The 26,247-nt window shown below is 36.1% G+C and overlaps 1 protein-coding gene across 2 annotated transcripts; it reads left to right on the forward strand.

Moving 5' to 3' along the window:
* Positions 1 to 14,048: 14,048 nt before the first annotated feature.
* LOC126712483 (uncharacterized) lies at positions 14,049 to 26,194 on the forward strand. Of its 2 annotated transcripts, none has more exons than XM_050411819.1 (14): positions 14,049 to 14,349; positions 17,913 to 18,024; positions 19,611 to 19,723; positions 22,565 to 22,687; positions 22,763 to 22,974; positions 23,248 to 23,323; positions 23,653 to 23,739; positions 23,888 to 23,968; positions 24,141 to 24,173; positions 24,348 to 24,401; positions 24,482 to 24,523; positions 24,798 to 24,876; positions 24,954 to 25,024; positions 25,592 to 26,194. In XM_050411819.1, exons 1-14 carry the CDS (start codon positions 14,185 to 14,187, stop codon positions 25,679 to 25,681), a joined length of 1,338 nt encoding a protein of 445 aa, XP_050267776.1. In that variant the 5' UTR covers positions 14,049 to 14,184; the 3' UTR covers positions 25,682 to 26,194. The 2 variants fall into 2 exon arrangements, with proteins under 2 accessions (XP_050267776.1, XP_050267777.1); XM_050411820.1 differs by lacking the exon at positions 14,049 to 14,349 and adding an exon at positions 16,417 to 16,660.
* Positions 26,195 to 26,247: the final 53 nt, after the last annotated feature.

The following is a 26,247-nucleotide window of genomic DNA, read 5'->3' on the forward strand; positions in this document are numbered from 1 at the left end:
ACGCACATGGTTTATCTTGAAGCTTATCCACATGTTTGAAAAATGTTGTGGGTTTTAATTAGTTCAATTGGTAAAAATTTTTATGGTTATATAAGAGATCTGAAATTCAATCTTTGTCTACACAAAAAACTGATTGGTGTTTTGGTCTAATGATAAAGAGATATTATAAAAAATGAACGTCATATGTTGAAACTCTCAAAAAAAAAAAAAAAAAATCTTTTGATTAATTTACATTGTTTATCTTGAAGCATATCCACAACATGTTTGAAAAATGCTTTTGGTTTACATGAATTCATGCGTTCTTACTAAATTCTCACGCCGTGTAACTTCTGTTAAGTTTTGTTAGCACACCGTATTTTAAAAACTTCCTTTGAGGAGGTTTTATGTTTTATCTAAGCTTAGTGGAGTTTAGGAGGAGCTGATTTTAGTCTTGAATAGAATCGCTTTTCTAGTTTGGTTGATTTTTTCTTAATTCTGTTGAAATTTTTTTATTTAAAATTTAATTGTTGATAGTTGAACTTTTGATGTAATCAAATATTTTTCCCCCTTTCGTGAACTTGTGTTATTTTTATATTTGGTAGATTATATAATTTCCTTATAATTTGTGGTGATTTCAAATTGAATCCTAAATTTTTAATTAAAACAATAAACTGTTTAAATCTTTCAATCCATGCTCTCAACGAGTCATTATCAACTAAAAGCAAATTTTTTTTAAAAAAAATCTATGTAAAATTATAGAGAAGTGCTGTATCTACAACATTTTCACAATAAATTATAAGTGACAGATTGTTATTAGTCGTTATTATTGGGGTAAAAAAGTAATCTCAGTAGTAAGTTCAAATTTGAACCAATAATAACTAACTACTTATGATTTGTTGTGAAAATATTGTGAACGTAGTACTTTTCAAAATTATATGATATTTGGTATACACTATCTATCTTTTAGCTATTATCACTAAAAAATTCATATAAAATTAATATCATATAAGCTTATGTCATACTAAAACCATATCATATCATGTTGTTATACACACCAAGGTTATCAAGATCGGGATCTTACGTAGGATCATCGGAGGTAGGTGGGATCGTAAATCGTAAGATCATACGTATTTTTAGATTTATAGAAAAAAAATTTGATAGTGATTTTGTATGTTAAATAATCAAGTAAATTATGAATTCATCCATAAAACAACAAAGATTTGAATCATATAATGTAATTTGCATGTTATACATCACTAACTATATTTAAGTTTTGATCTTATGTATCTAAAAAGTTCAATAAATGTTTAATTAACAATCAAGTACAAAAATATTTATTCATCAACTCATATAGAAAATATTTTTCAAGTTCTAAGTTCCAAGTTTAAAGTTTAAAATTCAAACTAAGTTAGCAAATAGAAATTAGCTAATGTAATATGAAATTTAAAAGCAAGATGATTATTAAGGGGAAGTGAATATTTAATCATTCTTATTCTAAGGTTCTTATAATCATTGTCCTAATTATCATTGGAAGGACCCGTTTTGCAGCCCAAGCCCAAGGTGTATGACCTTGGCCCAGTGAGTCCAGTACAATAAATTTGTAGAGAGTGGATTAAAGAACTAGACTTTAATGAGTTAGACAACGACTAGTACTGAATTAAATGACAATCAAACACAAATAAGAGATTCTGATATCGATGGACTTACAGTCCGAGGAGGTCTCACTTGTATAAATTGATCACAATTGGGTACAAGAACAATTTAGATTGTCACAGTGTCCTCTCTCTATTTTTCCGATCCCTCTCTCATGGAGGGTTACTCACATTATATAGCTTTCTTTGGACCATCTTGATCATACACTTGTTGATTATCTGAGCCTTTACTTGAGTACCTGTCCCATCGGACATCCTCTTTGGCTTTCTGTGAATTGTGGTAGTTAAAGCAGTACTGTTCAGAGGTCTTCTCCACATAAATGCAGTCAGAAAAGTAGCTGCAGTGCATTTAATACGGTGGTAGTAGCTTTCCCTTAGATATTTTTGGGTTTCCTTCATTCTCGTATGTTCATGAGGCATGTTCCTATCATTGGAGTTTCTTGAAGGGTCACTTTAATTGCTGGAATACATACTTGAGCTGCATTCATCATATTTGAGGAGGAGTTCCTCCTCGAACCACCTTCCATTCATTTCTTACTCATGAGACTTTGAATTGGAACTCCTAATAACTATTTGTCCTTCTTCAGATCATTCAACGTTCTTGGACAAAGCCCAAGGCTCAATATATGATTCTGGGCCCTTATCCCTACAATCATCATTCATTTCATCATCAATGTAGACATTATATATTTGTATACTAGAGTTGCAAAAGACATTAAGATATAACTTTACACTTAACTATTCAAATTATAACACTTAGCAATTGTAGGGACACGATTCTCAAACGGCCCAACAATGACGTTGGACTCGCACGTGAAGGATTCCTCACAATAAGATTTGTAGAGAGTGGGCTTGAAAGGCTAGCGTTTGGTCACAGGGCGTTGATCCAAACCGGACTTTAGGGAAACTCAGATAAGAAAAGGCTTCAGCTTGGATATCCAAGCCCTACAGCTTTGTAACTTGAGGGATTAGACTCCTCGGATCATGTCCGAGGAGCACTAATGTCTTTCTCCGGTTACCCGGCGGGGGGTTTTTTCGTGGTGGTGTACATATATTGTTCGGGCATTCTCATCCCTGGAGTTTTTCCAGGAAGTGAGATGGGGATCCCCTTTCTGATTAGTTTATTTTCTCTTTTATACTAGCCTACGTTCGTTGTCCCTCGTCCACGTGTAGGGTCAACTTTTTTAGGACTGCTATTTGTCCCGTCAGTCTAATCCCGGAATTGTTGGGGATGGTTAATAAAGCCTAAGAATCAGGTTCTGTTAGGTGTAGAGTCTTATCAGTGAAGGGTATTAAGGGTAACTTACCCAAGATATTTTAGATCTTACAAATTTGTTCCTTTACCTCTTTTTTACCCCTCTTCTTAAGGGAGCTTTGGGTCTGCCGAGGACTAAACTGTCCTCGGCTGCATCTCTGGGCCATCTTCGGCCTTATATTTTTGAACTTGGGCCATAACCTTTTTCGGCATGGGCCTGTGGATTCTCCATGAGCAAGTGGGCCTGGCCCATAAATGATTGGGCCCCACAACAATAATTATAGAGCATGCTAAAAAAATCAATCAATCAATATACAAATACAAGTATAATTGATAAAATTATATATATAAAAAAGCACTTTAGTAATATTAGAATACAAATTAGTATATTGATAAAAAAAAATTAACAACATTATAGCTTACAAGGCAGCAAAGCCAACATCAGATTCTTCATTTAGAAATGATGAAGTATTCTTTCATTTTGATTACAAGTGAACTATAAACTAGAAAGTATTTGCCCATGTTAACATAATTTTATAGAAAAAAAATAAAAAAGCCATGGAAAAATAAAAACCCTTAAAACTTCATCAAAATAATTTTATATATCCCTAAGAAAAAATCAAAAGTTTATGTTTTTTAGGATTCCATACGATCCTACAATCTTATACGATCCTACAATTTTTACAATTTTAAACGTTTTGATGAGATGAGATTGTAAAATTATGTGATCCTACGATCTAGATCGTGATTTTGATAATCATGATACATGTTATGGTTGCACCTAGTAATATTTTTTAATCATGCATTAAAAGTAATTAATATAATTACTTTAAGTAAAATTCTAGGTCAAAATTTTAAAAACTACTCTAATTATTGTTATCGTGTCAAGAATCAAGATTTCATAGAAATTCAAAAGAGGTATCATTATTCTTTTTAGTATAACTCTATGACCAAATAAAATACCAATTAAAACTTGAAATTAAAATCGTTTATCAAAAGTTTAAAAAATTTTAAAAGTAGTTATATTATTTAGGTGAAAGTAATTTAAAAATTTTAAAAGTAATTATATTATAGTGAACTAGAAACTATATGATGAAGGATTCTTTCGTTTTGATTACAAGTGAACTAGAAACTAGAAAGTATTTGCCCATGTTAACATAATTTTATAGAAAAAAAATAAATAAAAAAGCCATGGAAAAATAAAAACCCTTAAAACTTCATCAAAATAAAAAATATATCCCTAAGAAAAAATCAAAAGTTTATGTTTTGGTAGGATTCCATACGATCTTACAATCTTATACGATCCTATGTACGATCCTACAATTTTTACAATTCTAAACGTTTTGATGAGGTGAGATTGTAAAATTATGCGATCCTACGATCTAGATTGTGATTTTGATAATCATGATACATGTTATGGTTGCACCTAGTAATATTTTTTAATCATTCATTAAAAGTAATTAATATAATTACTTTAAGTGAAATTCTAGGTCAAAATTTAAAAAACTACTCTAATTATAGTTATCGTGTCAAGAATCAAGATTTCATAGAAATTCAAAAGAGGTATCATTATTCTTTTTAGTATAACTCTATGACCAAATAAAATACCACTCCAATTAAAACTTGAAATTAAAATCGTTTATCAAAAGTTTAAAAAATTTTAAAAGTAGTTATATTATTTAGGTGAAAGTAATTTTAAAATTTTAAAAGTAATTATATTATAGTAATATTTGATTTTTGATTAAAAAAATTGGTCTTATACAACGGGAATTCGTCATATAGGTGAAAGTAATTTTTGTTATTATATTTTAATTATTTATTTTATCAGTCAATTTCAATTATATTTTCAAAAATTCGAAATATGTTCTTTAGTTTACATAAGATTATTGATTAAGTTGTATATTGTACGAGTATAATACTAGATTTAATATATTTATGGCAAATTGCATAATAGAAACACACACACACACACACACATATATATATCATATTAGATGTGTAAAGTTTGTGTTAAGTATATATATATATATATATACTAGCCTCATTACATGTGCTTTGCACATGTGACGAGGCTCCTTTTTTTTTTTTTTTTTGGATCTAGTGTACGTGAGATTAGGAATTAAGGAAACCAGAAAAAAAAAAAAAAAAAAAAAAAAAACACTAGTGTAGGTAAAAATAAAAGAAAGTTGGGACGTGGTTTTGAGGGAAATATCAAAGTGGACCGAGAAGTTTTTTATTTTTAATTTTTGGATAAGTTTGTTTTGAAAACTTGGATTAGTGGGAAAATGTCTAGTTTTGTAAGCATTTTACATGGATTTGGAGATATATTTTTATTGAGTTGTCCCTAAGTTTTGTCCATATTAAACATAGGATCTAGGATATTTTTGAACCACGTAAAAATCTAATTAAAAGAGAAGAATCCTGTTATAGATAGTGTTTATATATATATATATATATATATATATATATATATATATATTCAAAAAGAAAACATCATGAGATACCACATGTTCAATAAACATTGGCTCTCTTCCAAACAGTAACAAAACCATCTTGGGAAACAGTAAGAGTACTCTTGAGCTCATGACTGGCCGCGAAGGGCGGAACTACACGCTTGAGTGGGGGGCTGTGTGGCCCCCAAAAATTTTAAAGATATTTTTATACTATATATATATATATATATATATATATGATTATATAACATTTTAATAATTAGCCTACAAAAATGGGACTTGACCCCCAATATTTTAGTTAGTCCAATAATGCTCTTACAAAAATTGTCCAATTGGTCTACTAGTTATTGAGAATGTTTTTTTTTTTTTTTTCCTCACATTAATTTTTTATTGTAAAATGTGATCTTGTGTTTGTTGAAATTTTGAACCATTCATGTCTTTGAAGTTTGAATACTTCATTAGTTCAATTAATTTTTTTTTTACTCACTTTGGTAGACAATTTGTTAACTTATATTAAAAATGAAAATTTTAAAGATTCACTATGGAGAATACTAAGTTATGTATGAGTATAAATGTCTGTATTTATGCATATGTATGGAAGTTTGTATAGGCTAATAAATTAGTATCACAAGTTAGCTCCCAAACAAAAATTTCTTGCTATGCTGCTGAAATACCATAGATAACAGAGACTGTGAATGTAGGAGAGGGAGTGTTTCCTAACAGTGAGTTTAACTACTGTCAAGCAATCATGTCTTTGAAGTTTGAATACTTCATTAGTTCAATTAATTATTTTTTTTACTCACTTTGGTAGAAAATTTGTTAACTTATATTAAAAATGAAAATTTTAAAGATTCACTATAGAGAATACAAAGTTATGTATGAGTATAAATGTCTGTATTTATGCATATGTATGGAAGTTTGTATAGGCTAATAAATTAGTATCACAAGTTAGCTCCCAAACAAAAATTTCTTGCTATGTTGCTAAAATACCATAGATAACAGAGACTGTGAATGTAGGAGAGGGAGTGTTTCCTAATAGTGAGTTTAACTACTGTCAAGCAATCACCTTCCAAGATGGCATCAAGGATGTCAATGTGTCTAGCAAAAGACAATCCTTCTTCAAAAGCCTTAGCTTCGCATTCATTTTCTTGTTCAAATCTCCAACAACTTTTCCAAGTAAGGGTTGTCAATGGGTTGGCCCAGCCTATTTTTACTTGGCCTATGGGCACAATGGGCTGGGTATAATGGGCTATAACCTAGTTAACGGGTCGGGTCGGGCTGGGCCGAAAGAGAAAACCTCAGCCTATGACCCTGTCTATGGGCAATGCCCATTTTGTCTTTAGCGAGCTAGACTATCAGGTTGGGCCTAATGGGCTACCCATGGACTTGTGTTAGCATATTATTTTATTATTTTTATAAGGAAAAAATCAATTTTTTATAAGGGAATAATCAATCTATTTTTTTAAAGGAAAGAATTAAAGAATTTAATACTTAATTATAAAATTTTTTACAGTCAAATCTATTTAATTTTTTGTTTTGTTGATGGAAACTGTAGGGGCGCGATTCTCAAGCAGCCCAACAACGATGATGGGCTCGCCTACAGAAAATCCCTTACAATAACATGTGTAGAGAGTGAGCTTGAAAGGCTAGAGTTGGGTCACGGGGCGTTAGTACAGGCCGGACTTTTAGGTGAGCCAAGACAGGAAAAGACTTTAGTCTGGATATTCAGGCCTTACACCTTCGTAGCTTGAGGGATTTGGCTCCTCGGATCATGTCCGAGGAGCGCTAAAGTTTTCTCCGGTTACCGTCGATGGGTTCTCCATGGTGGAGCGCGTATACTATCCGGGCATTCTCATTCTTGGAGTTTTTTCCAGGAAGTGAAATGGGATCCCCCACTTTGTCACCTTACGTTTTCTTTTATACTAGTCTATGTTCATTATCCCCCGTCCACGTGTAGGGTCGACTTTTCCAGGACAGAGATTTGTCCCATCAGTCTAATCCCGAAGTTGTGGGAGATGGTCAATAAAGCCTGGGAATCCAGTTCTATTAGGTGCAATGTCATGTCAGTGAAGGGTATTAAGGACTATTTCCCTGAGATATTTTCTGATCTTTTAAGTTTGCTTGTATTCCACTTTCGTCAATGGGATTTTGGGTTTTCCGAGGACTGAGCGGTCCTCGGACGTATCTTCGGGCCACTTTGAGCTCACTATTTTTGGGCTTGGGCCCTGGTCTCCTTCAGTTTGGGGTTTGTGAACTCCCCATAAGCGAGCGGGCCAAACCCACAAACTATTGGACCCCACATTAGCCCCTCAAAATCCTACTGTCCAACGTCTTGGTTGGAAAGGTGGGTTTTGGTAATACCGAGCCTTTATCGCGGCTCATTTAATTCGACCCTTGATCAACGTTGGCGAATCTTCACCTCTCCGAGGGATGCGCCGATCCACAAGATGTTTCCCTCGATTTACGCGTGATGCGCTCATACCGTTTGGTTATCCGTAGCACGCCTTTAATATCTTCCTTTTACGAGACCTCCCAAATCTAACGGTTACTGATAGCGTGGGGGAACGAAACGGATGCACATTTATTCGCAGATTTCCTTGGGGATCAGAACGTGTTATGTGCTTCTGTCTTACTCCCTTATATAAAGAGAGATGACAAAAAGTGATCCTCTCATATTCGAACCCTTCAGGCTCTTCCCCGAGTTTACTTCTTTCCTCTGGTTATACCCTATCCAATAATACATATACCATAGCAGTCAGCCATGAATAAACCCTTCCTTTCCCAGAAACGCCATGTCCTAACAAAACTTGAGATGGCTCGGTCGGGGCAAGGATGGCGGAGACTCAAGATTTGCCTCCCCCCTCTTTTAGCCAAAATCCGAAGCAGGGACTCGTCACATCCCACTTCCGGTGTGACTGAGTCGAAAACCTCCCTTGTCATCTCCATCCGCTCTCTCATGAGCATACCTAATATGGCTCCCATTTTCCCTCTTTTGCTCCTTTTACTTTCTTTTCATTGCTTCCCTCTTCTTCTCCTCCTTCCTGCTCATGTCTTCCATCTTCTTTTTCCTTTGCACTCCTCAGTGACAAGAGCTTGCTGAAGTGCTTCCATGTGTTCCAATTCTTCTTCTTTCCCCTTCTCTCTTTCTATATAAAGTTCTTCTTCTGATATGAGCAGTACTGAGGCAGAGATTTTAGAGAGACTTTGAAGGCGAGTTTAAAGGACACCTGGCGATTTACTTATCTGTATTACGGATGTTATTACTGCTTCAACAGTTCATTTTTTGTATAGGCTTGCTTAAGCCCTTCCTTGTATGTTGTAATAATTTTTTTATATTAATAAAAGTTGCTGTTATTCTATTTTGCATGTTCTGTTTATATGTTCTAATAAATTTGCAAGTTCTGCTCGCCATAGTAGTATAGCATTTGAACCAATGACAACTAAGGCCAAAATACTTGCTAATAAAAAGACGCCGTAATGACTTTAACAAAATTATTATTCGACATAACAATCCGACCAGTGAGGAACGAGACTTACCTTAAAATTAATCGCGATGGGGATTAAGTGCTTGATAGGGTGCAAGAAGTGATTATCCGAGGACATGTCACCCTTTCAATGAGCAATTTCTTTAGGCTAACGATCATCAGTTCGTTTCACCATCTTCTTAACACACTGGTCTTAACCTTTTCCAGTATTTAAGCCGAGAAACCTCTCCATCCGAGTAGTTGATTTCCCAAAAGGCTTGAGTCCGAGGACTTCGCACAGCCAGGGTTTTGTTTTGGACCTATACTTTTTCTTTTAGGTGCTCGGTTTCCCCATAGGCTTGAGTCCGAGGGCCATGCAAGTCTTAGGTTCTGTCCAAGACTTATAAGATATCTTTTTTATGTTCCTGGTTTCCCTCTAGGCTTGAGTCCGAGGACCATGCAAGTCCTAGGTTCTGTCGAAGACTTATAAGATATCTTTTTCGTACTTGGTTTTCCCATAGGCTTGAGTCCGAGGACCATGCAAGTCCTAGGTTCTGCCCAATACTCTTTGAGTTCAGATTCTCCCTTTCATAAGGCATTTCCCAAGGCGCCGAGCAGGGGTTGTCCTCGGCCACGGCCATTGCTCGGCGTGGGCCACAGTACCTGGACCCTCACGCAAAGCGGGCCTGGGCCGCGAATCCACCTAGCCCGTGTATTAAGAGATATTTCTGCAACCTCTGGCCACGTGGTACTCTCTGATGTCACAGTGACCGAGGTGCGCCTTTACGAGGCTCTTTAATCTTGTGGTTGCAGTTGATGTTGGAAGTTGAGCCAGAACTGTTTTGTCTGTAGCGTTCCTTGGGACGCCGCGTGAGTTGACTGCCATCACCTTGTCTTTTCAAATAAATGGGAGGGAGAGAAAGTTGCTTTATATACGCATAAATCCTTCAGTTTTCTCCCACATCACAGCTTCCATATCCGGAGCTCTCCTCCCTTAACATAACATGTTTAAGGCAAGGGTTGGGAAGAAAGAACTTTCTCCGCCGCTGATACGCCGTGCCTTCATGAGACTCAGCATAGTACGGTATGGGCACAGGAAGCATAAGTTCAGGAGAGTACTCCATCTCGTCCTGGGGGGTAAGGGGTCTCTCCCTCTTTCAGTCAAAATCCGAAGCAGGTTCTGTTCATGCCAGAACTTTGGTATGTCAGAAGAAAGATTTTCCGCCATCAGCGCCTCTGCTTTGCGGCAGGCGTATATTTAGAGAAAGGCCCTCAACCTCCAACTCCCTGCACCTTTCCTTCAACGGTGTCAGGCTCAAGTTGGGTCTCTTTTGCTGTTTGAGTTGTGGGCATGTGAAAGCATTGAGGAAGAACAAGGTCTTGGAGCTGTAGCCAACCTCTCCTCTGATCTACTTCCTCGGCTTCATTTTATTCTCTTGTATTTTCCTTTCTTCTTGGTTATGTAGTGAGCTTCGACACAAACTGATTCCTGTTTTTTCATTGTACGCTGTACTATTTCTTTGTTTTAGTAAGAATGGAAATTTCTTTACTTGTTTTGAACACTGTTTCTTTGACAACACTATTTCGCGAATGGGTGTGCCTTATGTGTGCGTTTCTTCAAGAATATTTAGAGCAAAATAGCTTGAAACATAATTCAACTAACTCCAATTTACCAATACTACCAGGCATTATATCGATAATTCATAATAAATCAAACTTAAGAAACTAACCGGGATATCAGTTGGATATTCTGTGATAAGCGCGTGAATATCGTCCAAGGCTGATGATCTCTAAACAATCCATCTGAGCAATTGACTGGGATATAGGGAACTCCGATGATGCTTTTGTGTACTTGGTTTCCCCACAGGCTTGGGTCCGAGGACCATGCAAGGCCTTGGTTCTGTCCAAAACTGGTAAGGTTTCTTGTTTGTACTTGGTTTCCCCATAGGCTTGGGTCCGAGGACCATGCAAGGCCTTGGTTCTGTCCAAAACTGGTAAGGTTTCTTGTTTGTACTTGGTTTCCCCATAGGCTTGGGTCCGAGGACCATGCAAGGCCTTGGTTCTGTCCAAAACTTGTAAGGTTTCTTGTTTGTACTTGGTTTCCCCATAGGCTTGGGTCCGAGGACCATGCAAGGCCTTGGTTCTGTCCAAAACTTGTAAGGTTTCTTGTTTGTACTTGGTTTCCCCATAGGCTTGGGTCCGAGGAGCATGCAAGGCCTTGGTTCTGTCCAAAACTTGTAAGGTTTCTTGTTTGTACTTGGTTTCCCCATAGGCTTGGGTCCGAGGACCATGCAAGGCCTTGGTTCTGTCCAAAACTTGTGAGGTTTCTTGTTTGTACTTGGTTTCCCCATAGGCTTGGGTCCGAGGACCATGCAAGGCCTTGGTTCTGTCCAAAACTTGTAAGATTTCTTTTTTGTACTTGGTTTCCCCATAGGCTTGGGTCCGAGGACCATGCAAGGCCTTGGTTCTGTCCAAAACTTGTAAGGTTTCTTGTTTGTACTTGGTTTCCCCATAGGCTTGGGTCCGAGGACCATGCAAGGCCTTGGTTCTGTCCAAAACTTGTAAGGTTTCTTGTTTGTACTTGGTTTCCCCATAGGCTTGGGTCCAAGGACCATGCAAGGCCTTGGTTCTGTCCAAAACTTGTAAGATTTCTTGTTTGTACTTGGTTTCCCCATAGGCTTGGGTCCGAGGACCATGCAAGGCCTTGGTTCTGTCCAAAACTTGTAAGGTTTCTTGTTTGTACTTGGTTTCCCCATAGGCTTGGGTCCGAGGACCATGCAAGGCCTTGGTTCTGTCCAAAACTTGTAAGATTTCTTGTTTGTACTTGGTTTCCCCATAGGCTTGGGTCCGAGGAGCATGCAAGGCCTTGGTTCTGTCCAAAACTTGTAAGATTTCTTTTTTGTACTTGGTTTCCCCATAGGCTTGGGTCTGAGGACCATGCAAGGCCTTGGTTCTGTCCAAAACTTGTAAGGTTTCTTGTTTGTACTTGGTTTCCCCATAGGCTTGGGTCCGAGGACCATGCAAGGCCTTGGTTCTGTCCAAAACTTGTAAGATTTCTTGTTTGTACTTGGTTTCCCCATAGGCTTGGGTCCGAGGACCATGCAAGGCCTTGGTTCTGTCCAAAACTTGTAAGATTTCTTTTTAAGTAGTCTTTTCTCCATAGTTATTTATTTTTCGAAGGTTAGCCCCTGGGCCAGGGAGGGGAGAGTTGGCCTGAGGCCGAAAGCCCCTAGAGCTGCCCGCTCCGTTAGCAGTGCAAGGCGTAGCCCCTAGCAGAAGCTTATGACGGAGCAACAACTGTACGTCGCCGGAGATGGGAAAAACTCGTGAATCTCTGCTTGCTGGAGAGCTGACTCATGCGCCACCCGTGCCAACGCGCAAGCCTTCCCACAGACGGCGCCAATTGTAGGGGCACGATTCTCAAGCGGCCCAACAACGATGATGGGCTCGCCTACAGAAAATCCCTTACAATAACATGTGTAGAGAGTGGGCTTGAAAGGCTAGAGTTGGGTCACGGGGCGTTAGTACAGGCCGGACTTTTAGATGAGCCAAGACAGGAAAAGACTTTAGTCTGGATATTCAGGCCTTACACCTTCGTAGCTTGAGGGATTTGGCTCCTCGGATCATGTCCGAGGAGCGCTAAAGTTTTCTCCGGTTACCCGTCGATGGGTTCTCCATGGTGGAGCGCATATACTATCCGGGCATTCTCATTCCTGGAGTTTTTTCCAGGAAGTGAAATGGGATCCCCCACTTTGTCACCTTACGTTTTCTTTTATACTAGCCTATGTTCATTATCCCCCGTCCACGTGTAGGGTCGACTTTTCCAGGACAGAGATTTGTCCCATCAGTCTAATCCCGAAGTTGTGGGAGATGGTCAATAAAGCCTGGGAATCCAGTTCTATTAGGTGCAATGTCATGTCAGTGAAGGGTATTAAGGACTATTTCCCTGAGATATTTTCTGATCTTTTAAGTTTGCTTGTATTCCACTTTCGTCAATGGGATTTTGGGTCTTCTGAGGACTGAGCGGTCCTCGGACGTATCTTCGGGCCACTTTGAGCTCACTATTTTTGGGCTTGGGCCCTGGTCTCCTTCAGTTTGGGGTTTGTGAACTCCCCATAAGCGAGCGGGCCGAACTCACAAACTATTGGACCCCACAGAAACCTATTTAATTTTTTTTTATTAAGTCTTTAAATAGTTTTTTATTTTTATCTTTAATAAAAAAAATGTCAAATGGTTAATTCAAATTTGCTAGACTACTAAAAAAAAATATATTTAGTAAACTAAATTTAGCACAATTACTTTGAGTATCTTAGTGGTTGACGGAGTTTTCTTAAGAAATTTATCTATAATATCTCAAGATCAATCTTTCATAAACTTCCTACATATTTTTGTTATGAATTATGAGTTATTAGGCTAGACCAACGGGTTAGGCCAACGGGTTAAGCCAACGGGCTGGGCAACGGGTTGGGCTTCTGGGCTAGCCCATTAGGTACCCATGGGCATAAAAATTAGTCCACAGCCTCACCCACTAGACTAGTAGACTACCTATGGGCCTCAATAACAACAGGTTGAGCCGCCCATTAGCCTGGTGGGCCGTCGGGTTTCTGGGTTTGGTTGTGGGCCGTGGGCTATTTGATGACCTTTATTTCCAAGTGAATCTCTAATAAGAACACCAATACCAGAAAAACATAGCCCAATTACACGTATTTTTACATGTATGGGCCAAGCCCAATTTGGAGCTATTGGGCCTGGGTTAACTATTCATTGCAGTGATAACCGACCTTAGATCCCGCTTACACGCCTCATAGCGTAATTTAATCCTACACGCGTCAAAAATGGGCCCAGATTTTCGTTACTTTGAGGTATTTTTTTTCCTTGCATGAACTACAAGCTACGCATTGTTCACCTTCGGCACTTTGTAGTGTACACTTTATGGCTTTCAAAAACAAAAGTGTGGCTCGAGTGACAGTCCACGACATTACAAACTTTGTATCTTATGGAAGAGACTGCCGAATCAACTTTCATTTGACCAGAGACTGGGTTTTGGTTGGTCTGTCATTGCCAAAAATCTACCCATGTGGTCACCCTATACGTACTGCTATCACTAGCGAAGTTGACATGTATTGTATATGTATGTATGCAACATAAGGAACAGCGACAGCAACAATCAACATAAATATATATATATAGAGACCTTGCATTTGCAGTACTATTCCTATAAAACTGACTCTTTTTTTTTTTTTTTTTGCTGCTGCTTTATAAGTGTTTTTTCTTGTAGTAGCTTAATTGGCAAGGTTGGCTTTTGCTTTAGCTGCTTGTCTTTAGTTTTGGTCTAAAGAGAGAAAAAAAAAAAAGAGTAAGAGAGAGAGAGAGAGAGAGAGATGGAAAAGTTGTCTGGGTTGAGTCACCTCTTCATGACAATCTTTCTTCATAACTTCTCAACATTCATGGTGATACCAGCCATCACCGACGTTGCTATGACTGCACTTTGTCCTGGATTAGACGAATGCTCACTCGCAATTTGCCTCACTGGTTTTCAACAGGCGGTAATTTATTTCTTTAACCCATATATGCTTTTATTTATTTACTAGCTGTGCATGTCTAGCTCTTTCTATCTTAGTTTTTTCATTCTTTCTATTTACATTACTAGATTTTACTAGCAATTGCGATTAATTAAGTTGCGCGCTATCTCTTGCTCTCGTTTAAGCTTTAAGGTAAGACGTCCTAGACAATGCTCTTGTGAATTCACCAACCAACCACCTTTCTATTTTGTTTTAGCAATTCTTCTTCTTCTTCTTTTAATATACTTTGTCTTTTCCTTTCTTTTTTGGTGCTTGTTTTTGTTTTTGTTTTATGGGATACGCAGCATTAATGCTAGTTTGGATAGTTTGGATGGAGGGGCATAGGCTGAGTAGAGTAGTGTTGACAAAAAATTAGACTAATATTCAATTAACTTTATTTTACTCTCCTTTACTCTCATTTTATTCAAATGGAGTATAACTGCATAAGTGTTTTTCATTTGATAATCATAAATAAGGTGCATGATAATAATTCTTGTAATTAGAAATCAGTTAATTCGGGAATGTGAAATTCAGCTTATATGGTATTTCTAAAAAACATGTTTAGGGTTCAAATCTCATTCCCTAACCAGTGAATTATTAAAAACAAAAAATATTAGTTAACAAACAAAACTTTTAAAAAGCAGCTTGGCGCTCGCTGCAGTTGAACACACACTCTTTCTCTCTCTCATCCAACGAAATTTCCCTTCAGCTTCATGAGGCTTCCTTTTTCGTTAACTTGGATTTTAGGCAACCACACAAACCTCCAATTGAGATGACCCACACTCTATTTAATTTTCTGTCTTACTCTATTGGAAAATTCGTTAATTTGTCTAATGCACCATCTTTTCAAATAAATCCAGTGTCTCTTATAAACCGTACATAGTACATTTGTCTAATTACGATAATGATAATTAATGGCACAATCCTATTCTTTTGGCCCAATGTGGCACCTGCGGCTTCCAGCACTGGTGATAAAAAATAGTCTATTTGTTGATCATAGTTCGTAGGATCTAATAGCATTTGTTATGTTCATAAGACCTGGAGACCCCATTCTATCTTTAGGATATTCCAAAAAAATCTATTCTATTTTTATTTTTATCATTACTTACTATGAGATTTCAGGCATCACAGGACGAGTACTGTTTACAAACTATGGGAAATTATACCAAGTATAATTAAATGTTTGGGGGGGAAAAATGGTGAAAATTTGTATGCTAGATAAATGTTGATTGTTAACAAGATTAACATCTCTCTCTCTCTCTCTCTCAAAAGTTTTTTATTTTATTTATCTAGCTTAAAAATCGTAATAGCCTAAACCCCACCCAAAACCCACTCCAGGCTCGAATGAACAAACATGAGCCCATAGCAAACTCTCATGGCAATGGGAGATATCACTTCGCCTAACATGAGCGGTGGTACACAAAAGGTTTCCTCGCATCTATTTCCACGTGAAAGATTAAAAATCACAATCCTCTTACCAGCTCATGACCCCTGCATCCATAGACCATTCCACAGCCTCTGCCTTAGCTCTGCTTAATACACCAGCGCATCTTTGTGGCCTTGAAAGTGTCCAAGCCGAGGCTCTAATCATGTTTATAGTATAGTAATCATGGAAGGTCTGGCCCAATCCAACTATTCCCATATGCGTTTTTGTGGTTTATATTTATTTATTTATTTGGTTAGTTATGATTTAAATGTAGTGCATTGGACATTGCCAAGCCTAAGAGGACTACATTTTGGTTGAAAGGAGAGATCAATATTACTGGCTAGAGCCAGTGGCGGCTGTCAGTGTCACCAAAAAAATACATTTAAAAAAAGTGAGGTTTAAAAAACTGTATTTTAATGTTTAAATATGTAGGATTTCAAAAAGGGATGTCAAAGAGGCAAAGAAATATGGCTCCACGAGCAAATAAAATTACTGCTTTCCTCTTCTTCTTTTTTTTTTTTGACAAATTACTGCTTTCCTCTTGAGGCTTATACACAAATCATATACTCATAACATATTCTTTAATGGACGTTAAGAGCTGCTTATAAGTATATCTTTTAGCTTCTTAGGGGTGGCTTTGATTCGGTTTGCCCTTGAAATTGCTTTTGATTTTGTTCAAAAGCTTAATATCTAGGGAGAGTGATCATGAAAAACCTGTTAGGGTTGAGATGCCTCTTCGTGACAGTGTTTCTCTATAGCTTCTCAATGTTCATGGGGCTTCCAGCTATCCCCGATGTTACGTTGTCAGCACTTTGTCCTGGAAAAGACAAATGCTCATTGGCCATTTACCTCACCGGATTTCAACAGTTGGTATATATATATATATATATATATTCTGTACAACTTAAGCTTAGCTTTCTTTCATTTTTCCTACTCTCTTTTCAATTCCACACCCACCATGACCATTGCCTCTCTTTTTCTTTCTTATTATTGTTTTTTAAGTAGATTTTTTGTTTGTGTTTTTTTTTAGAAACAAACACCGTTTGTTTTAGAGCCTAATAGTTTTCTAAACTCTGAATCACAAGAAGTCAAATAGATAGATAATCTTTGAGCGTTAAATGTTGTGCTGTGAATTGCCTATTTGGTACTTGTACCAAGTAAGCCTGTTTCCTTCTCTCTCTCGCTCTCTGTTGGTAGTAGAAAATTAATTAAGGTTGTCTATGCAATGTCTTTTTGGTTTGCCAAAAAGCAAAAAACTTCAAGATTGCAGTACAGAGTTCCCATCAAACGAAATTTCCTTTCGGTTTCCCAAGAAAGCCTTTTGGAATTTTCAATTTCAAGTAATCTAACTCCCAAACTCCAGGACCCACAATCACATTCTTACTCACCCGTGAATTACAATGCGTTTTGTGCATAGTTCCTGTTTTCATTAGAACCCCGATTGTCTTATTTATGATCCAATTCAATTCTCTGATCTTATTCTTTCATAGAATCATGTATAGAAACATTACAGAAAGTTATTTGGCCTTCTCTGCCCAAAGTCCCCATCCACCCGCTACTCCCCAAGGCTTGAGGCCGCTAGGCCAAATGGAAGTGTGGTAATGAGTAGATATATTCACGGCTTATGCTGAATGCGTAAGTAATTATTTCCAAAAGAGACATTTAAGATTTAAATTTTCATTTTTTTAACTATTGAAAAAGAATTTGTTCCTTCGTGCGCAAATAATCAAACTTAACTAGTAATATATATAGTACATTTTCTTTAGCTGGAAAATCAAATATAATTTTCCATAGAGAAAGAATTTGTTTGACTAAATGGCAATTAGGCTCTTCCTTTTTATAATTGATCCTAATTCATGTAAAATTCACGTCATTCAATTTGGAATTACACTGCACAAAATGGGGTGGTAATAGTCCGAATCTCTCTATCTCTTCCTTTTTCAATCGCAACTAATTTTGTAAATACCTTTTCTTAATTAAAGGAAAAGATAAGAATTTGTCCCAATTAATATATAAATACCTTAATTTATTTTCAATTTAAAGGCAAGGATGGTAATTTGACACAATTGGTGTTCGAATTTGTGCGTAAATGGCATTACTTATACGTTTGTGATTTATGCAGATCATAGGGCTGGGAACATTGGTGATGACACCTCTGGTGGGAAATCTCTCTGACAAGTATGGTCGGAAAACTTTGCTCACAGTTCCAATGATTCTCACCATCATACCTCTAGGTATGCATTCTTTAATTTTATCTGAAAATGGATTGGCCAGATAGGGATTTGTCATCAAATATTAATCATTGTACTTTCTCTGAATTGGGATCTTTCCATTTATTTCACTCAAAATAAAAAGAGAGTCAATATTAAGTTAATAAAGCAAGATTAACTTGCTTTACGTCCATATTAAATTAAAGTAAAATGGAGGAAGAGAATCATCTGCATTTTCACTTGAAATAAATAGAATCTATTTCATTATCCATATTAAATATTATGAATCTAAAAGTGTACAGACAATTAACTTATAAAAGAGTTGGTCAATTGTTGACTAATCTTTGTATTCTATTTTAGGTTCCACCAGTGCAGAATGTCATATTGATTTTTTTTTTCTTCTTTTCCATCTTATACTTAGATGACTTTATAAAGTAAAAGAAAAAAAGAAAAAGAGAAGAAGAGGTCTTGGCAAGTATAGTGGAATGCTCAGATTAGGATTAAGGATTTTTGTTCTTCTCAGCTATTTATTAGACTTCTATTTGCATTGAGATCTATTTTTATTGTTGAATTTAATTATCATTAACAGAAGATATCAAATGTAAAAAATAGAGAATCTATTTCATGATCCATATTTAAATATCAAAAGCTGTAATCCACCCATCAAATATACTTTTTATTTGAGAAGAGGATGTAGTACACCTCTTTTGACTCTCACCACGATGGATGCGTCTGAGTAGTAGGTCTCAATTAATGAAAGCAGTGTTTTTTTTTTGAAGTTAATGAAATCAGTGTTAGAATAAGTATCATTGTTAATGTTAATTTCAAAAAATAGATTTGGCAGTTGGCACTACCCACTGAAATTGGAGTAAGTTGAAAATAAATCATCTCCTCATTTTAGAGCTTTATACGAATATTAAGGAGTCAAAAAAGAAAAAAGGAAAAAATAAAATTAAAAATAAAGGAACTCACTTTTCTAAAAGAAAAAAAAAAAATAGTAGGAGAATAAATAAAAAGTCCATAAAAGTCTTACAATAATCGGATGTGAAGAGATGCAGGCCCCACTCAATACCATAAATTCACTTGATATGTCTCTCTTTATTTGGGATCTTCCAGTTGGATTGGTCCAAAATTATTGCATGGTGGGAACTGGGAAGCAAGCAAAAATTTTCCAATTGATGGGGCCTATAGTGGCCTATAATTTCTAAAGATGCTAACTTCTAATTTCTAAAGAAATATTCCTGATGCCTCATTGTATAATATATATTTTTCTAAAAAAAAAAAAAAATATATATATATATATATATATATATAGCATTTATGTTTTCTCAGTTTCATACTAGGAAATTGAAAATTGAAACACCTTGATTGAAAGCCATACCATTTGTATATGCCAAAAAGAAAAAAAGCTTATATGAGTGATAGTATCTTATGTCTGATACATGTCACAGAACTGATTCAGTGATTTATTTTATTCTCAAAATGACTTCCAGGTGTTCAACTACAAGACTACAATGACCACTAATGCTGGTTCTTATTTTTAATTCAAATCACTTACAAGGATAATCATATTTTAATTAAATGATAACATTTGGGTTAAATTAATACAGGAATATTGGCCTACAGCAGAGCGAGGACCTTCTTCTATGTGTACTATGTGTTCAAGACCCTCACGGCAATGATTTGTGAAGGAAGCGTTCACTGCCTTTCCCTTGCTTATGTGGTAAATCCTTCTGAGCTCAATTCCAATTATGACAATTGAGATGGAACATAGTTACAGTAAAAACCTTAGCCAAACACTAGGTTATCACCAGAACATTCACCATTAGATTTTTAGAGTATCTCATGAGTAAGGAGTAAAATAATTCAGCTAAAGACTAGAACACCACTTCCTTATATGATAATAATAATAATAATAAATCTTATATATCAATTCATAATCCTTGCTTAGCCAAAAACTAACATTAAAAAATCATAATCCTAGAGTTATTATCAATTTCTGGTTTTGATCTTCCCGGATTTTATATTTTTGCCCTTAGGATAACTTAGACAGTGGGATAATGTGTTACGTGTATGTAGAACCTGATTTCACTTTATTTCATTTTCTTTTGGGCCAGAAACCCAGAAAAAATATATAGCTAACCTTAAAGCCCGTTCTGCTTAGGGGAGGGAATCATGCACAAGCCGTTTTGTAGTTTGTATAGTGTACATTGAAAATTTTGTAATGATGGGCTTGGACTCACCCGAATTAAATGTTATACTAACCTTTTATGGGCCTGGAGAAACTAAAAGACTAAATATATGGACTGAGCGTCAACAATTCACACCACCAAACTGTAATTATTGATTCTGTTAGAGCATTCATATCAGCTCTTGCATAATTGTGTATAAATGTATAAAATACACACTTTGATCATTTTTACACATTTTGGAGCAAAAAACACACTGCATCAGTCTTTGTAAACTCATGTAAAATCATGTATAATTTTCCACGAGCTACAGTACCCGTGTAAATTTACATGAGCACTGTAGCTCGTGTATACATTATTTTACTAATTTTCGTTCGCACCAATTTTTCTCTCTCTTCTCTGTGAACAACAACCTCAGCTCCTCATCCTGTTTTCCTCAGATGCACACAAATACATCCACACAAATAAATCAACACAGAAACACACCCACACACAAACAAACCCACACAGACAAACCAACAGAGAGATATGGGTCGCCGGTGAAGAAATGATGTGGGTCACCGGAGCTTGGTTCGTGGATCGGTCGGTGAAGAAAGGATCTGGGTCGCCGAACTTGGTTCGTGGATCAGCCGGTGAAGAAAGGAGAAGAAAGGACCCGGTGAAGAAGTGATCTAGGTTGGTAGTTTTTAGAAAGAAAGGATCTGGGTAGCCGGTGAAGAAAGGATCGGCCAGTGAAGAAAGGATCGGCCGGTGAGGAAAGGATCTGGGTAGCCGGTGAAGAAAGAATCTGGATCGGCCGGTGAAGAAAGGACCGGTGAGGGAGTAATCTGGGTCCGTCGTTTTTGGGAGAGAGAAGGGAGAAAAGAAAGAGAGAGAGTGAGAGGTCTTTCTGTTTTTTTGGCTGAATAGAGAGAGAGGTCTTTCTGTTTTGGAAAAATGAATAAAGAGAGAGAGTGAGAGTGCGTATAGGGATAGGCAGTTGAGCGAAATAATAAAAAAATAAGAAAGATGATTATTTTATTAAAATATCTTGTAAAATAGAAGAACTGATGTGGGTGTTTTATATAGGTGGTAGTGTAAAATAGAAAAAGTAGGTTTTTTCGTGTAAAATAAACGGAAAATTTAGAAGAACTGATGTGAATGCTCTTAGACCCAGCTTGATAACCCACATGCAATTTTAAGGTCTAGTTAGTAGAAGAAAAGCCTGTTGCTAAATATTTATTTATAGAACAAACTCTGTTTTGATTTTTTGTCACTAAAGTTTCCCCCATTTTGCAATTTGGTACCTAGTCTCAGGGTGGCAAAATTGGAACATGACCCACAAACTCGACACGACATGACACAAAATTAGCAGGTTATGGGTTGAGACTTAATGAGTTCGTATCATTTTCAGGTTGACACGACTAACCCATTTAATAAACGGGTTGAGTTAGTGTTCAATATATGAAACCCGTTTGACCTGTTTAATTAAGTGACATTTTACCAATATACCCTTTAAACCTTATATATACTTATTAGTTGTTGTGATTTATTTTCTTTGACAGATTGTGATTAATTATTTGTGATATTGAGATATGCTTTAATTTTGAATTATTATTTGTGATGCAGTTACTTGTTAATTTTGAATTTTATATTAAAAATATTTATTTGTTTTTTTTTAATAAATATATATATTTTTTCATTTTGATAAAATCTGATAAACAGGTTGACACGACTGATTCGTTTAATAAATGGGTTGTGTTAAGGTTGATGAATCTTGACCTGTTTAATAAACATGTTGGGTTAGTGTTGACCATATAATCAGATACTCATGAGTTGGCACGATATGAACCCGACACGTAAACACAAATTGCCACCCTTACCTAATCTTTCAAAACTAATCAAATTCTTAAAAGTTTATAAAATGACTCAATTTGGTCCCTACGAGAATTTGATACAATGAGGGAGAGGGATTCAATCCATACTTCAAGGCTCTTGGCAAAAAGGTCATATCTTGAATTTTGCATCAAATTTCAATTTCATTTTAAGCCATTCATTATGCCAATTTAGTAATTAGAGTTGTGAAAGTGATTTACTTATATTTTTTTCCCTACTTTATTCTCAAATTTTGGACGTGTCTGTAGCCTACCGTGTTCAGTGCACTGGACACAATCTTCACCTTAAATTTTATTGCAAACATCATGCGCATCATTTTTTTGTTTGAAACTTTGAATTCTTTGATCAGTCGATCTGTAAAAACAAGTGTACAGATATTCCCTCCACAATCCAGTAGAAACTAGAAAACAAGTACACTTAACTTCTACATATCGTATAAACAAGTAAAAATACAGCGTTGTAATTTAAGTTTGAATGTGAATTGTGCTTTGAATCTTCAGGCAGATAATGTTCCAGAAGGACAACGAGCTTCGTCATTCGGAATTTTATCAGGGATCGGATCAGCTGCATTCGTTTGTGGAACCCTGTCCACTCGTTTTCTTTCCACTGCTTCTACTTTCCAGGTTCGCATTTATCTTTTTCTCTATCAAAATAGCCTCATTATAGTGTGTGCACATATTGAACTTCCTTGTTATCAGGTTGCGGCCTCCGTGGCAGTAATGGCTGCTGTGTACATGAGAATTTTCCTCCCTGATTCAATCGCAGACGACGCTCTTTCTGTCCCAATACTCTCAAAGGAAAAACTCAATGTTGTAAAATCAAAATCAGATGGAGATTCAGCTCCCAAGACTGTGCAGATTTTCAAACCAATGCCTTCTTTTGAGGATATGCTCTCCTTGCTCAAGACTAGGTCTGTTAATTCAGTTACTCGTTTATTAATAGGGGTTTGAACACAGTGAAACATATAGTGCTTTTATGCCTGAATCTGTTAGAAAATAGTGAACTTAATTATGAGGCAGAGTAAAATTAAGAATTGAACTTAGAACCTTCTGCTCTGACAACTTAACATGAAATTAGAGCAAGTGGTCCTAAGTTCGATTCTTGTCTTCTCTACTCTAAAACAAGCGTTTTAACTTTTCTTCTTTGAGATAATTGTACTTATATATATGCACTTGATTTGCAGCTCGACATTTTCCCAAGCTGCAATTGTTGCGTTTTTCAGCAGTCTTGCAGATGTTGGACTTCATGCTTCTATGATGGTACTTCTCCAATTCCATGAATTAACTATGTGTTTAGATTGACTTATTTGCTAAAAGTGGGTAGAAGTATATTTGTATCTAGAAAACGTGAGGTTTTAAAAAGCTAATCAATTTCATGTGCTTGATTTTTAAAAGGCTCACCTAAAGAGTCCCTAAAGATTATTGATTTTTAAAAAATTATAAGGAATAGGTAAAGAAAGAATCATGCATTAAAATTTTTTAGTTCTTTGCAAAGCAAATGGTCTATATAATCAAAGGAAAATTTATGCAAGTGACCCTTGTGAATAGATAAGAAGATGGAGCATTGAAATTTATTATTCCCTTTGCAGTATTACTTAAAGGCCAGCTTTCACTTTAGTAAGAATCAGTTTGCTGACTTAATGGTCATAACTGGGATTGCCGGGACCATTTCACAGGTTTGTCTAAGATTGTTTTGTTTCAGTGCTACTTGCATTCCTTTATAACATTGGTGATATAACCTTAATTTATTTGGTTCTATCTAAAAATTGAAGTATTGCCAAAAGAGGAAGAAAAAAAAATCTAAAAATTTGGGCATTTGTGCAGTTGCTTCTCATGCCTATGTTAGTTCCTGCTCTAGGAGAAGAGAAGCTGCTTTCGATAGGACTCTTTTTTAGCTGTGCTCATGTAAGCATCTTGTCTCTCTGTTGTGATTCTCTTTCTCTTGCATTCCACATTGGCTTGACAATGAGCACCTCTGTCAATAGTTGGTATTGTCACCTACTTATTACACATAAGAAAAAGTAATCATAGCATCTGCCTCAAGTTCTAATTTATTAATTTATGGTCTTGAATGCAGATGTTTCTTTACAGCGTTGCGTGGTCCTTCTGGGTATTTCTTTGCAACTTTACTGGCAAACACGAGTTTCTTTCCTTTAATTTTGGAGAATTTGCCGCATTCCATAATATGTTCCAAGATTAATTTTCAAAATTATAGTTATATGCTTTAGCTAACTTCCGTTATGATGTAGTATGACAATATGGCTAACATTTTGAATGCTGATAGGTACCTTATGTTGCTGCTATGTTCTCCATATTGTTTGTTTTCTCCCAGCCATGTGTGAGTTTTTATTTTCTAGTTTCAATCTATAACATTTGATTGGATATAGTCTGTTGTCTAAATTATTTTAAAATTTGCAGATGAGAAGCATTGTTTCTAAACAAGTTGGGTCATGTGAACAGGTATATTTCTGTAAGAGTTCCTGCAATCTTTTGGTTGATTGGTATCAATTTTTACAGTATGCTGACGCTAGGTTATTAACAACTATGCTGCGCGTGAATTGTATTTCTTGTAGTGAATTTTTTTAAAGATCAAGTTGCCCAAAAAAAGAAAAAAAAAAGCAGTCTGTGATGGACTATATGTGTCCTGTTTACTCTGGATGAAATCCTTTTTTTGGACTGGTTTGCTGTCTACAAATGATTATTCTTAATTTCCTTTTGTTCCCTTCTGTTTCAGGGAATGGCCCAAGGGTGTATTTCAGGCATATGTTCCTTTGCCAATGTTGTTTCTCCCTTGGCTTTCTCTCCTCTAACAGGTAATTGGAATTTCAATTTAATATCTCATTAGGCCCAAAAGCCAACCAAAATTAACAAAGTTAAATTCTTCTTCCAGCTTTATTTCTATCTGATGATGCACCTTTCGATTTCCCTGGATTCAGTATTATGTGCATCGGATTTGCTTCGGTAAGAGATAAGTTTTCCTTTTTCGTTCTATATGCATTTGGCTGGTCTAATCAATTAATATTTATGTGTTTACACCAATACATAAACTTCCATTTCTCTGGTATACGTGCTAGTTTAATCAATGGATCTATAGGTGATTTACACCAATGTGGTGATTGCCATATGTTCTTTAGATGAAGCTGCCAATCAATCTAAATCTGGCCTTAATGATGAGAGAATAAATGACAAGATGATGCTGAAAGCAGTATATTGTTTGTACTTCATATGAATCATATGGTACTTTGGCATAATTAATTATATTAATGAGCTCATATAGAAGGGCATGAAAGCACCCCAGGAATTTAGTTAACTGCAAACTAGGTTAGCTAAGCTCAAATTTCATTTCAAATTCCAAATGATTTTTCCCAATTCAGATAAGTTCCATATAAGTTATTTATATCTTAATCACATTTTTGAGCTCTTTAGCCATGTTTTTTGCTAATCAATTTAAATGTTTTCATGTATAATTTGAATTCTTAATGCTTTGTGCAGTGGACTCGATTTCTAAGACAACTTTTATATGTGTAGATGATAGCTTTTGTTCAGAGTATGACAATAAGGGCGGCTCCTCTCATATCAAGTCACTCAGTTAACAATTGCAACTATGCAGCGGTCTAGTATTGAACGATGTGAATGCTCAAAACTGGAAGCAAGCTCCTTAGCATTCTAAGACCTTCCACTTATTCATACGCATATTGAGCAGAAATATCCAAGTTTCAAGTTGCAACAATTATCTTGCCCCGGTAATCATGAGAAGCTTTAAATTATTTTAGACCATTTGCTAGCTGTTCCCGTTGTCCGAAATTTGGCAATAGATTTTACTTTTCATGAAAGTTGCTCTCAAAGGTGACTAATTGAAGAAACAAAGCCTGAGCCTATTTTTGAAAAGCACAACAATGGTAACAATCATTGTAAGGTCATAGTTTAAGGACATACATGCCCTTTTTCACTTTCTAGCACAATTTGGATTTTGGACTTGAATAAGTAGGGTAAAAGAGAAGGGCATAGTTGTTGATATGAATGTATTGGATGGGTTACAGCTAGCTCTATGTTAGTGAAAATTTTCTGCCCCATCTGTTTATTGCTTACTCTCTGTGATTTTGCAATTGATCCATGACTTTTGCATTTATATTCTAAAGAGTAGCAACTCTATACCTTGTGGGTTCATCATTTAATTGGATTCA

Source organism: Quercus robur, chromosome 2 (assembly GCF_932294415.1).
Source record: "Quercus robur chromosome 2, dhQueRobu3.1, whole genome shotgun sequence".
In the NCBI taxonomy this organism is placed as follows: domain Eukaryota; kingdom Viridiplantae; phylum Streptophyta; class Magnoliopsida; order Fagales; family Fagaceae; genus Quercus; species Quercus robur.